The sequence below is a fragment of the Drosophila yakuba genome, chromosome 3R (assembly GCF_016746365.2).
Source record: "Drosophila yakuba strain Tai18E2 chromosome 3R, Prin_Dyak_Tai18E2_2.1, whole genome shotgun sequence".
Lineage (NCBI taxonomy): Eukaryota > Metazoa > Arthropoda > Insecta > Diptera > Drosophilidae > Drosophila > Drosophila yakuba.
Window position 1 is genome coordinate 5,967,829 of NC_052530.2, and position 14,316 is coordinate 5,982,144.

A 14,316-nucleotide genomic window follows, 5' to 3' on the forward strand; every position below is an offset into this window, starting at 1 on the left:
TCTCGAATGAGGATTAATTTCGCATTTTTATTTAATGAATTCATTATTTGCTAAGTATTTGTTGAAGTATAAAACTATTCATTTTCATACTTCTAGAAATCTTCGTCTTCGTATCAGTTTTCTGCTTCCACTAATTTAATGCCTTAACGCCGTTTTACTTGATTTCAAATTAAATGCACTATTAGACTGCAGAGCAATTTTGTTGAGAGATAAAACGGTTTACCCTCCTGAGAAACGTCCATTGAATCCTGAGCATATTTGTGTATCCTATAAACTACTCCCGCCACGGCAGAAACTTTAACCACGGAAACTTATAAAATAACTTGAGCAACAAATACAAGGATATTTTATCAACAAGGGCCACAACTGAACTCAGAACTTGATTGCATACTTTAGGCGGAGCAGTCAAACATTTCATACGCCTGTATCGCCCGCATCTCATGGCAGAAAACGTGTCTTGTATAAAAATAGTTTATCTATCTGGTCCCAGCAAGTCCCAACCACCGGCCCCATTTCGAAGCCACACCTCCCCAACGCAGAGCACCGAAGTTTCATCGCATGGCATGCTTACTAGCTATTTATAAGCAAATTTTCCCAAGTCTCAGCTGAAAACTTAAAATGAGAAATTGTCGGAATTGTCTGGACGTTGAGAGTAAAGCCGCTTGCTGGGGAAAATATGATTAATGATTGGTGGGGCCTAGAACAATGGATGTGTCAATCGAGTGTCGTGGAAAAATTGCTCTCATTATCGAAGCCATTATTGCGTTATTAGGAATAGCTAGGAAATAGAAAAGCCAACAAAGGTGGAAGGAGACGGGGATGGGGCAAATGGGTATTGAATTTATTGAACCTTATTTGTGAAGGGCCGGCAAAACGTATTTGTTATTGGGATAATCAAGTTGGTTGTCGACCGAATGTAGAGCAAATTGTCGATTTGAGGAATTATATATATTTAATTCATGGGTTTTGTATGCAGTTGATAGATATCAGGTTGATGACATAGGCATATCAAATAACCATTAGTAATTTACTTCTGGTATTAATTTGCAACTATAAAAAACTTGAACAATTTATTGTAACTGAAAACAATTTCAAAACGTCTACAAAATGGAGCCTTCAACTGTTTTTCGTACTTAATATCGGATAGCTGGCATATTTTATTTACTTTCCGGACAAATCAGCAATCTGCCAGAAGTTTTTGACTATCCACTTCCATTAGTTGTCATTTCACAGCCCGCTAATCCGCTTTACATAACTTTCTGCAAAAGCCTCCAGCTAATTGAGTGCAATTGTGAGGAAGTCGAAAAAGGGAGCAAAGAAACTTTCTCCAGCTGCGAGTGAAGTTTTAAATAATCAACTTTTGTCATAAATTAAATAGATCTGGCGACGGATGCATAATCAAGGAGCCAGCAGGCGCGGCTGTAAAAATTACGGCGAGAAAGCTATTAACTGTGAGTCGTTGACGGAAGGAAGGAAAGACTCTGGAACGTTCAGTTGCCAGGAGGGGTCGTCAGGATAATAGTTTTTAGTCCTGGCACTGGCACAGCCACTGCCTCTGCTGCTGCAATGACAGCCAGTTGAATTGGGTTGAATATGCAACAGAGGCACACGGGCAACAAAAGAATCACAAGTGGAAACTGAAAATGCCCCGTATGCCAAATGGCCATCGTCCCGACATTGTTGTCTGCACTTGTTCGTCGGTGTGCCAGCGTCTGTGTTTGTGTCTGTGGCAAAAGTTAAATGCACCTGCCACCAAGGAAGTGCCTGGATGGGCTTTTCCGCAGGAGGAGAAACCGGACGGGGGCCTGGGTATCACAATAAAGCGCACTACATGTCTGCGTTTGCGTTGTTGCAGGTGCCAAAAGTTAAATGCAGCAGGGCTGACTTCGAAATGCGTGAAAACATTGCCAGCAGCTCCCCGATTTCGTATGCGGAACGGCCAGCCAAGAAAAATGCAGTAGACACTCGATAGGATTGAAATATGAAATATTAGAAAGGCATTGGTGCCGCATTTCCTTGAAATTTTCTTTAATGGTATTCAAAAGTATAATTTAGAATATGACAATTCAGAATGTTCTTACAATCGACAAGCATTGCTAAGAAACGTTTAAGATCAATAGAATAAATACCTACCATTATAGTAATATTAAAAATTCGCCTTCTTCCTCGAGATACAGGAAAGTGTGGCCAACTTAATTTGCCCCATTCAAAAACCCGGACGCCTAACGAAAACATTTTGAAAATGGTTTTCGCTCTAGGCTTGTTTCTTAAAAATCTAATATGTGCATCGTATTCAACCACATTCGTTTGAGTCTTAAATATGTAATTTAATAGTAATATAATTTTTTAGCTTAGAAAATATAAAATTTAAAGTTATGTAAGCATCAGAAGTACCACATTTTATTGTAAGATAGTGTTCGCATTAGTTGGCGTCCACTGTTCGTTTATGCGGACAAAGCACGTAACGCCAAGAAGTATGCAACGTGAAACAGCCGGCGCAGGAAAATGCGCAAAGTGTGGTGAAAATCAAGAATTGAATGTGTGTGAGTGCGGTGAAGAGAGAAAGCTGCGAAGATGGCGCGAATGAAGTGCGAATTTAAGAGCTTTATTCGCACTCTCTTTTGTTTGCTTTGCTCTTTGTAGTATTTACTTGTGGTAGTTGGTTGTGTTAAGTTTCCGGCACGTTTTATAAACAAACTCAAATCTAAAAGAGAGCAAACAAGTGAGAGAAACAGCGAGTGAGAGAGAGATAGGTGGAGCTAATGTTTACCATTAACATTCAACGTTTTACCAATGTCAACAGTACCGCTTTTTTATACGCTTTTTTATAAAATTTATTCCGGCTTTAACTGAGTGAAGAGCTACTGGCCAATCGAACATTTCAACGCATATAATGCGCAGCGTGATAATGCAAATCAAGTGAAGTGTTAAAAGCTTGAAAACCCAACAACAGCAAATATATAACATAAAAACACGGGAAAATCCTTTAAACGCACAAGGCTGTGAGGAGGTGTGGAAATCGATATGACTGCCAAACCACCGCCCCCAATCCCGGCCACTTTGGGTGGCGATGATTCCGGCTCACATGCACCGAAACTCGCACCCGAGATACCTCGCATTAACTCGGAATTGGCAGCCCAGGCGGCACTCAGGGGACAGCAATTGCTGAGGAAGCAGGGATCACAGGAGCAGCAGTCGATAAACACGCTGCCTGCCCACAAAACCGGTGCCCCGCCCCCCTTGCCACCCACCCAAAGTCGTCCTGTCCCGGCGATTCCCGCCAGGGGCGCCAGCGATCGTGCGGCACCGCCGGAAATACCACCCAAACGGCACAGCCTGAAGAGCATGCCCGATGGACAGCCGATGATGGTGCCGGGACTACCGCCAACCATGAGGCAACCACCGCCGCTGCCCAGGAAACCCGCTTCCACTCAGAGCTCGGCTCAGAACTCAGCACAAAGCTCCCCATTGGCGGGCATGAAGTTCAAGGATAAACCGCCGCCACCCCCCGAAAAACATTCAACTCTTTCCGCGGAGGGAATGGCCGCACGGCGGTGTTCGAACCCCTTTGAAATGCCACCACCACCGCCGCCACTGGTCCTCCAATCCGCCGTGGCGGCCCTCAGCGAACAGAGCTCCAAGAATGGTCTGAATCCCGTACCCTCGCCAGCGCCCACAAGAGCCAGTGAGGCGAAAAAGATCAACCAGCGATCGATTGCATCGCCCACAGAGGAGTTCGGATCGGAGGATGCACTGCGAGGAATTGAGAGTGGCTTGCGCAACATGGAACGGGCCATGCAGGAGCAAATGAATCTGAGGAGCATGGAGGCTGCGGTCCAAAACAATTTCGATTTAAGCTTTAAGGCTAGCTTAGCGGCAGGTGCTCGACATCTGGGCGGTGGTTCGGTGAATCTCAGAACGGCCAACTACGAAAGAAACCTATCCTTGGACGAAGGACGAGCAGGTGACTCGCGACAATCCCTGGAGGAACTGAAACAACTGAGGGCCCAGGCCCAGCAGCAATCCCTGCTCAATAATTCCTCCTCATCAAGCTCCAATTCCCAGGTGGAGCAATCCATGCGTTCCACCATTGAGCACCACATGCGCTCCCTGGATCGCAACTTACCACTGGAGCTGCAATATAGTCGCCATCGCTTTCAGAACAATTTGAATGCCGTGGCCGCTGCCGCTGCTGCAGGTGGTGCTGGTGGTGGTGGTGTTGGCAATTCGTCCACCGGAAATGCGGTGGCAAATTCCGCAACTTCCGGCTCGCAGCAAACACCAATGCCGCTGAGCAGCGAGTTTCGCGAGCAGATCCGCCAGCAGTTGTTGGGCAACATACCGCCACAGGTGGTCCACAATATGGGCCAATCACCGGGTTCCGCTGCCGCCGCCGCCTTGCTGCAACATCAGGCGCAGTCGCGGGCCGCCGCTGCCGCTGCTGCTGCGGCCGCTGCAGCTGCTGCCGCTCAAGTGTCCGCCGGAAGTGGGGCTCTTTCGCGGGAGGAGCTGCGCATGCGCAGAAGGTCCTCGCACGACGAAACCCAGCTCACACAGAACTCAAGCGGTGGCATTCAGGGTAAGGTTTCAATATGGGACTTTCCCACTCCTGCCTTTTCACTTCTCCCAGAAACGTTTACCAACCAAATTCACATAAACACTACACAAAATGGGATTTTTAACTTAAATAATTACATAGGCATACCAGATTTTGTATAGAGCATAAGAGAGCAATCCCAAAAAAAAACCGATACGTAAACACCAAAATCTTTATAGCGAGTTTATATATGTTAAACTTATCAATATAATATTTGGCTGTTATTTTAATATTTATAAAGGGGATAACTTCCTTTCTTACGAAAATATGTTGGTGATTTTATTTTAATCTTAAACCCATTTGGATTATTTTTGAATACCTCCTACTCTTTCTGTACGATTGCTTAATTTTTTTATTTCTTCTCGATCCTTGACTTTGTAGAACTGAAACAGTTTTCCCTAGCCCCGCACTGTTCAGCGGACTTAGATTATATGCGTTGCTGTCTGAAAGGTAACCAAACCGAAGGATATAGCTAGTGTGTTTGTGTTGTCACTTAACCCCAACCTGCCTCCCGCACAGGGCTGAAGCTTAACCCATAACAGCACACACACGACCCCGAGCCAGCCTGCTGACAAAGCAAACTGCTAACTATAGTTATTATACCTACTAAATTGCATGGCTGGGCAATAAACCAAAGAGAACTGTGACAACCTCTGGCTAATCTTTGTTTACTATTGACATTTAATATGGTTTTATTTAACTATAACAGAGCAGATTTAAATATATAATAAATAAAGAATAAATAATAAATATTTAATTGTTCAACAGTGACCCGATTGCGAGAACACTGGGATGAGACGTCACAATGTGTCCTGCAGCGAGCTGCCCAACTCAAAAACATGCTGAGCGACTCCCAGCGGTAGGTTTTCACACCTCTTAACCGCCGACCGACCACTTAACCCCCTGTCACCATTTCAAATTAACCGCAGGTTTGAGGCCAAGCGCCTGGAGCTCGAGAAATGGCTGGCCCGCATGGAGCAGCGTGCCGAGCGAATGGGAACCATCGCCACCACAGCCGACATCCTGGAGGCCCAGCAGAAGGAGCAGAAGGTATGTGGTGGTAACTGCCATCAAAACTGTGTATTTCTCACACCCACTCTTATTTCCTTGGCAGTCCTTCCATGCGGAGTTGCACCAGAACAAGCAGCACTTCGACATCTTCAACGAGCTTACCCAGAAACTGATTGCTGTCTATCCCAATGATGATACCACCAGGATCAAGAAGATGACGGAGGTCATCAATCAACGGTGAGTCAACTGAAATAGGTGGAAGGAAGTGGATAGATTTCTGGGGGTAATCGATAGTTATATGGGAATTTGTGAGGTAAAAATTCGTTGAATTTCAATTATATGTAACCTTTCTAACCGATTTTTCTCCTAATTGTCAGATATGCTAACTTAAACAACGGAGTCATCAATCGCGGCAAGCAACTGCATGCAGCGGTGCATAGTCTTCAGTCTTTCGATCGAGCCATGGATCAGGTAAGATTCATCATTACAAACCATATTAAAGACATCATTTTAATGTGTTATACCCCCTTGGCAGTTCCTTGCTTTTCTTTCGGAAACGGAAACACTTTGCGAAAACGCGGAGTCTGACATTGAACGCAATCCATTAATGTTCAAGGTAAGTGTGCAACTTCATCGTTCGCCGACCTAATCTCTGGAATCGTTTAAATATACCCTGCTGCTGACATAATGATATATTTGCTCTGCAACAATTGAAAGACACTTGAAAGATTTATTCAGTGTATAAAGGGCAATCTCCTTTCCGTGGAAAGTTCATTGCCTTTCGCTTTTGTTGGTTTTCCCTCTGCGAATTAACTGCGTAAGATGATGAGCTGTCATGGGAAGCAGTGATGCGAAATAAAGGGAATTTCTTATGTGAATATGAAGAAATTATTCAATATTTAATAGACAACATGCCCAAGATAAATCTTCTTAGAGAGTACATACCCACTGAAAGAATGAATTTATGAATAGTCCAACTTTTTAGGCAGATAAATGCCTCCTTATAAACATTTTTATTCGCCGCTGTAACCATGTTATTGAACTTTAAATTATGTTCGATCAATTCCCTTTGGTCTTTCCTAAAAAGTTTTCTTTCAATTCCCTGTATTCCCCTTATCTATTTCGATAAGCGGAAACAATTAACCGCTTTAATTTACTGTAGCCGATCAAGGGCTTAGTTTGAACCACTTGAACTGGCCCATTATGAGCCCAATCCGTACACAAATTCGACTCCAAAGCGGAACCGTACAAAGTATTCCACTCGGAGCACTCAGTGTCTCGATTGCAGTTGCAATCAGAATTGGCATTGTGGCCACAAATGAGTTCTGCCCACTTGCTGGCTGCACTTATCAGTGACACTCATCTGGGAGCGGTTTCCCCACCCATTGGTCTAGCGATTTCCCTATTTTCCGACCCTGCCCCTTTTGGCACCACTCTCAATATTCTCGAGTGTTCGGTGTGGCGCGCGCTTCTCAAGTGATGTTGCGCGTCTGTTTGTTTGTTTATTTGAATGGCTGGAGAGGGAGGGGTGGGCGAGAAAATGGGTGGGGGCGTGGCGTCATCACTAGCCCCATTTTCATTGTTTTGTGCGCCTGCCTTTTTGTTTTAATTACATTCGCCTATTTAAGATAATTATTTTAAGGCGCTTTTCTTTTCCATATTCGCGGCTTTGTCTGCAGCATTGAGCTTTTTGGTTCTTTTTTTCTCCTCTTCTCTATTCAATTACCATTATTTTATTATTGCCATTGTTAATGGTTCAATTGTACATTTTTGCGATAGGAGGTTTAGGATTTGAAGAGGTTACGATAAGCGATTTGCAAATGGTTTTTTTTATAGCTAACCGTACTCTTAAAACTATATTTCTTTTGTTAGTTTGGGAGTTTATAATATGTTTTTTAAAGAAGTGTATACTATATTTATGTATAAAAATTAACTTCGTCCCCAATTTGGTACATAGCATATTCTTAGAAAACTTAAAGTTTTTGAAAATTATTCAAACATCCGATTCCCTTAAAAAGCTTTCATTGAAAGCTTTTATATGGGCTAAAATATATAATTCCAGGACACGGATTGTTCCCATTATTATTCAGTTCCTCAACAAAATATTCAATGCGCAGACGCATTTCTGATTTAAGGCTCAATCAGCAAAACATTATTTATGTTGGTTATATGGGGAAGAAAAAGTCTCCACTTTTTTAGTTTTTCCCTCTTTCCCTTAATAATTTATATTTAAGATGGTCATATAATTTGTTAAAGTATAACTATGGGATATTAATAAAAAGGTGGTAAAAATAGGAAAAATTTAATAATTATATGAGACAATTTCATTTATTTTAAATGAAGAAGTTCTTTTCTCTATGTACGGGTTTTCATAAGTCGGTTATGTGTATAGTGCTTTGTTTTTGTTTATTTTGCCGGCAGGTAATAACGGTATCAACCGGCTGATTTTCGCTCTCCCAGCTGGCAAAGAGTCTCTCACAAGTCTCTCCGGGTCTCCAAAATCATTTCAGTCCGCTCTGTTGTCGTTTTGCCTCTCTGTTGTTGTTATTATATCGGAAAATTTCCGACTCCCACATGTGGAAAAGGCGACCATTCGGACCCGAAGTTCGCTGTCGATGCCGATAGAACGCCGAACTTTGGCTATTTCGGATTCCATTCCGGATACTCGCTACCTCTGCCGCCGCCTCAGTCGGCGTCGCTGCTGCCGTCGACTGTGGATGCTGGCGTCGAGTTTTCAGTTTCGGATTTCAGTTCGTGCTTTGAGATGCGCCCGGTCGCGCGTGTTTAACGGAAAACGCCAAACGTCAAAACTCTTTTTTAACCGGTTCCGATTTGGAGTGAACATTACCAGTTAGTTCGCTGCCCAAAATTGAATAAAATGTAAAGAGGAGTAATAAGAAATTTCAAAAATTAAAATTAAAAGTAAAAGGATAATTTAAAAGTTGTTAGAAAAAGATCAAGGATTAAAAGGAATATGGCTTAACATACGTTGCCTACTTTGAGGCGTGCATTGCACTTTCTCCAACACACGCAAACACTCGCACTCACACACACAGAGCCATAACAGCACTGCACACTTGCAAATTGAATTCGCCATGCAACAATTAAACACAAATCTCGGCTCAAAGCAAATGGCGGAAAAGGCGTCACAGCCGTCGCCATTTTGTATGGCAGTGTGGGTGTGTGGGGGCGTGTGTGTGTGCGTGTTAGCGAGTGCATGTGCATTTGCCTGTGTTTGTGTGTGAGCCTGTGCATTTTAAAGTGAGATGTGCATTAATTATGCACACATATTTCACTCAACCACACATACAATGACCCTGTGCCTGTGTGCGCTTCCCGCAAAGTGAAATTGAAATTTTATGTGCAATTTATGAAAATTCAACTCGCAGGCAATTATAATCGCCTTAAGAATTGTTACAGTGCCAATTAAATCTACCGAAAAATCCGTGCAATAGACAAATGGAATAACAAAATAAAAGCAAAAAGAGCTTAACCTGTATAATGCCCTACATAATGCCCAAAATGTCGAAAAGTGTGTTTGATTCAAAAATTGTGGAAAGTGTAAACAAATTTCTTAGGGGCTTTTATAGGCGATTTTTTTCAATTAGACTTCAACAATTTCACTTTACCTAACTAAGTTTGAATGAATATGAAACAAAAATTAAATTAAGGCGTCTTACCGAATCCGTATTGAAATAAAATTCTACCATATTTGAAGTTCTTTTTCTAAATTTTCAAATCGACAATGACGCTGCTTTCAATAATCGCTTATGCTAGGCATGTAGATTACCTAACAATTTACCACATGCTCCAAAGTACAGCAACTTGCACAATAGCATACAAATAAAGATAACTAAATTGTCATAGTTTATTATCATCTCGACAAAGTCTTCAGGTGTCATTCGTATTTTTTGTGCTCTAACTCAGCCTTAGCCCAGATAATTATCTTCTTCAAAGTCTCAAGCCTTTCGAGTACTCTTCAGAATATCGCAGCTTACACAGAAGCTGGAAGACATAGTAATCTTGAAAAACTTTTAATTTTCGTTGGGGGACTCGAAGGGCCGACCACATAAGATCCAAGACGTGTTAACACGATTTAGCATAGAAAAACAAGATTATTGGGTGGGGGAAAGGCGAAAGCCGATTATTTATCAAATGACAACACAATCGAGCGTGTCGCGAGTCGGGGAGATGCTCATTCATATTAAGATTTCCACACTTTTAAGGCGCAGAGCCCCCGGAAAACCAGACTCTGGGTGTGGGAGACGACATTGGTCAACACTCAGCTCAAACTCAGGCCAAACAACAAATGTCAACCCGCCGATTCCGAATGCTTGTCAAGTCTCTTTATTTCTTCTGGCCGTGTGGGGCATGGGATTTTACCTGTTGAGACCCAGAAAACCAAAGCAGAAACAAAAGCAGCGGCATCTGAGAGACAAGTAACAAAAAACCAAAAAGGTACAAAAACAAGTTCACAACAAATAACGACGGAATGCGTAGGCTTTGCAGTTTGTGTGCTAGAAGCACTTGAAGTTGTCTGACCGATTGTCTGAAGCGTTTGTTGATGTTGATGTTGCGTGGGTTCCTCGAAAAGTAGTTTGATTAGTGGCGCAACTCTTCATTTTGGCCGGCAGCTTTTCGACCATTAATTGTCTATTTAGTTATAGGTTATAATCAGCGAATCGGATTTCCTCGCCGCTTGTAGGCTAAATTCAAAACAGTTTTCACAATTGTGTATACGCTTTATTAAATACGTATTTAGGTTTGTTGCTTTCTCGATGAATATTGAAATGCAACCTATTAGGCACACTCTATTAAAGTAAGTGGGAGTTTATTATGTGCTTTAATCGTAGTCTCTCAACTTTTTTTTAAAAGAAAGAAAAATGTTTTTATAAATACGTTATATAAATTATCTGGCTAAAGAATTGTTCTTAATCATCTTAATTTAAAATTATTGGTGAAAACTAGTAAACCATTCCAATATAAAAAGTTTTGATTTACCGAACTCCTTGAAAACTACAACACGTTCTACAAATTCCCAATTTTAAATTTGTTAAAAGCCCAATTCCATAAAAATTATTATGGAGATGTCAAAAAAGTCAACCGCTTAAAAATGCTGGCTGCATTAGGAACACTCCAAACTTTAATGATCGCCCGACCGGCCAGAAATGAAAAACTCCCGGATCCCGAAAAACCCAGCCAACGAGAACACGTAAACTAACAACTATAACAACACATGCCCGCAGCACAATTGAAGTGCACTTTGTTAGACCAATTAATTTACATTTCCGCGCAAAGCGTGGCCAAAAAATGAAAGCCGGGGAAAGAACGTGATGTGTGGGGGCAAACAAATGCAAAGCGAAGGGCGGAGAAAAAGTTTACATAGAAACAAAAATAAAAAAGGGGCGGAGTTCCACTTGAGGGCAAGGCAATGGTCCTTGACTTGGACGTTGAACGCCGACGATTGACCAGGATTTGCTGGTCCTGTTTGTTGTTTGTCCTGTTTCCCTTTTTTTCGTTTGCCATTCCCACGGACAGGATTGACCACAGCATGCGGATGTGTGCGCGATGGTTAGTCCTGATGAGTACCGTGGACCTAAATCCACTGTAGCCATTTTCGAGTGGCTCTTGTCAGCTGGTAGTTGCGAGGAATCGGGGAAAAGGAATCATCAGTGTTGCAGCATACTTTCGAGCCTCGCCGGGATCAGCGAATCGTGAAAATGAGGGTACACTTGGTACACTTGGAATGGGCCAAAGACACGGTTGACTTGGGATTGATAAGCTGCATTTTGCAGTTTTTTAGGAAATATTTCATAACCATATTTATTTCGTACTTCTTTATGCAAGGGTAACTTGATTGCATTTTATTTACACATCTTCATTAGACCAAGCTTTATTTTGTAAATTGGTGAAAGCAAAGTAGATAATTTTCAATCACGCCCATTAATTTCTCTTTAATTCATAAAAATATGTGTGAATTGAGTGGTGTTCTTAAAGGAACGCACGGAACACTTCTAAAATAACGTAGGTCATAAATAATAAATACATGTTTCGCGTCTCGACTTTACAAACCACTCCACCTCGCATATCTCAGAATCAGGCATCCAATTTCGTGTGTAAATTCCGCAAGGATACTTGTAGCATTCCACCGCCCATTTCTCTTGCATGGTAGATAAAGTTATTTGTCAGTGCCATCTGCAAGAGACCCACCAAAGATTACAACTTCACTTTGACTATAATTGCTTGAACGTGGCACTAGTTCCGTCCCATTCTGAAGGACTCTCTTTATCCTGCTCAGCATTTCCGGTGCGGCAACTGCGAGGTTCATGCAAGTCTGCTCTCCTTTGGCTGTCTTTTATTTTACGTTTTTCTATATTTTTTCATTCTCGTGTTATTGCATTTAATTTGTGCCAGTGTTGGGCTGACTGCTTCCTGTTTGCTTCAAGCAAAAAAAAAAAAAAAATAAGAGCGGGTGGAAAATGGGGATAGGAATGTGGGAAAACTGCAGACGCCGCACAGACACTGTGACATGTTTGCAGGGTTTGTATGGCTCTATGTGTGCGGGTGCCTCTAGAAATGATAACTCGCGGCCAAACATGCGATAAAAACAACAACATCAAGGAGATATTTGTGAAAAAACGACAAAAAATGAGAAGTACTACAAAAAATGGAGGGGAAGCGGTGGGGGCCTGTGAAAAAAGAGTTGCCAACGAAATTAAATGCGAACTTTATGCAGCTGGAAATGCAGAAACCGAGGTAGACATAATACAGCACAAAATATGCTCCGGCTCTTTCTATTTTTGTAACCCATCTCTTTCGCTCGCGGACATTTTGTCTAGCACTTGCATACTTTTGTGTTGAAGTCCTTCCTCCCCTCTAAGTGTGTGTGTGTGTGTGAGTTTGCGCTTTCAATTCCATTTCCACTTCATTCGTTACTGTTTTGCAATGTTAACTACATTTTCGCATGTTCTCAGCGCTCACACTAAATGTTATTTATTCTGCTTTGCCACCGCATTTCCCGACGCTTTTCCGCACCCTTTTCATTCTCTAGGTTCTATTGTAACTTTTTTCGCCAGGTCTTTTATATCTTTGTCCTTTTGCGAAAAAATATATGAGAATTATGTGCATATTAAAAATGCATTATCATTTGTGGAAAAACTCAGTATGGGCGGAATTAAAAGCGCGTTTCACAAGGGTTCTGTTTTTGGGCCTTAACTTAGTTTTGGATGTTTTGAAGGACAGTTTTAAGATGGCTTACAATGAGTGATGATGGCTTAGTTAATGAGAAAATAATTTGCTTTTAGTTAACTTACGCTCCTTTTTTTGGCCTCAAAAGCGGATTGCTTACGTAGTAACTGACTTGGCCAACAATTTACGATCAAATAATTCAATTCGATTGGTTGACCACACAAGAACATTATGCATTTTTGGCTTGGTCTACAATTGGTTCATTCAAAATTAGCACCTCTGTACATTTGTTTATGTGCAGTGCCATCAATCCGAGAATTTGCATTCCCATCAACATTTGGCTTGGAAGCTCCACCAAAAAATACGTTGCAAGAAATAAATCAACACAATCTTCCGACAGTTGCACCAAAATACAAAGAAAAGGAAACAAAAATCGAAATTCTTTTCTAGAGGCCAGAACAAAAAATTGTCGACACAATTCACTCACAATTGGCAAATGTCATGACAGCATCTGCGGAACTGCAGTAAAAACAAGCAAATGGAAACTTGGTTCATATAACATCACTGAAAGAAATACACGTTAAATTAAGCATATCAATATGCTTAATTAAAGTTTTTTAAGTCACATACATTTTTATTTTAACGAGTTTTCTGTCCCTATCTTCTCATTGAATTTTAAGAAAAAAATAATACGTATTCTTGAAAAATGTTTTTAATAAAGATACTGATTCCGCAAATATTTTCGCAAACATGCGATTGTCAATCAAAAATATCAACAAAAAAAAAAAGAAAAGCAGATATGCCAAATGTAAACAGAAAACATGTTCCAGACATGCGCTAAAATAAGATCAACGGCAACCAACCACATAAGAGATATTAAATCCACACCAAAATTTCAATGTCATCCTCTAGGCTACGACATAAATAAATCCGAAAGTAATATAAAGTCTCCATGATTTCACTCACTTGCATGATTTTTAGTCATTTTAAATAGGCCAAATTGGTGTAAAAGAGTCACAGAACAGAACCGCAAACCCAAAAACTGTCAGTTAAGAGTGGGCCAGAAAGTTACAGCAGATTATAAGCGACATGTGGATCAAGGGGATGGTGGGTGGTGCCGGTTGGTGTGCCCTCCAACCACAAAACATGGGTGGTTTCAGCAATGGGTGGTGCTGACTCTGATGCTCGTGGACTGGACCATTGTGGTTCATTGTTGTGATAAGGCTCACAACTATTTGGAAATGCCAGCGGCAGAAAAAGCAGCAACAGCCGAACAAACCATACAAAACACATGTCAGATAAGGCTTATCACGCTTCAAGATAATAAAAGTTAAATAAGATAAAAAATGTGTAAAAAGCATGCGAGAGAGGTGGAGCGGAAACACCAGAAACGAAGTTTTCCCTCGATAAAGTTTTGCCTCAACTTGGATAATATTTTTAGTTGTAGTCGGATTAACCCAATTCCTCTCTGTCACTTCGTGTGCTTCTCCACACAGTTTTCACTTTTTCCACCGACAACA

At 41.5% G+C, this 14,316-nt stretch overlaps 1 protein-coding gene across 22 annotated transcripts in view; it reads left to right on the plus strand.

Moving 5' to 3' along the window:
- LOC6535695 (dystrophin) overlaps positions 1 to 14,316 on the plus strand; it is a 141,240-nt gene that overhangs the window by 43,243 nt on the left and 83,681 nt on the right. For 14 of the 22 annotated variants that reach the window (XR_005561425.2, XM_039375212.2, XM_039375210.1 and 11 more), the window contains 6 exons: positions 4,979 to 5,047; positions 5,366 to 5,456; positions 5,527 to 5,647; positions 5,712 to 5,845; positions 5,986 to 6,079; positions 6,144 to 6,224. Coding sequence is in view for 19 of the 22 variants with exons in the window: in XM_039375212.2 (XP_039231146.1) it covers positions 4,979 to 5,047; positions 5,366 to 5,456; positions 5,527 to 5,647; positions 5,712 to 5,845; positions 5,986 to 6,079; positions 6,144 to 6,224 (590 nt within the window). In the remaining 3 variants the exon portion in view is untranslated. Of the gene's footprint in view, positions 1 to 2,387; positions 4,580 to 4,978; positions 5,048 to 5,365; positions 5,457 to 5,526; positions 5,648 to 5,711; positions 5,846 to 5,985; positions 6,080 to 6,143; positions 6,225 to 8,345; positions 8,489 to 14,316 lie in introns of those variants that run through there. The other 8 variants (XM_039375198.2, XM_039375203.2, XM_039375207.2 and 5 more) reach the window with 4 other exon arrangements.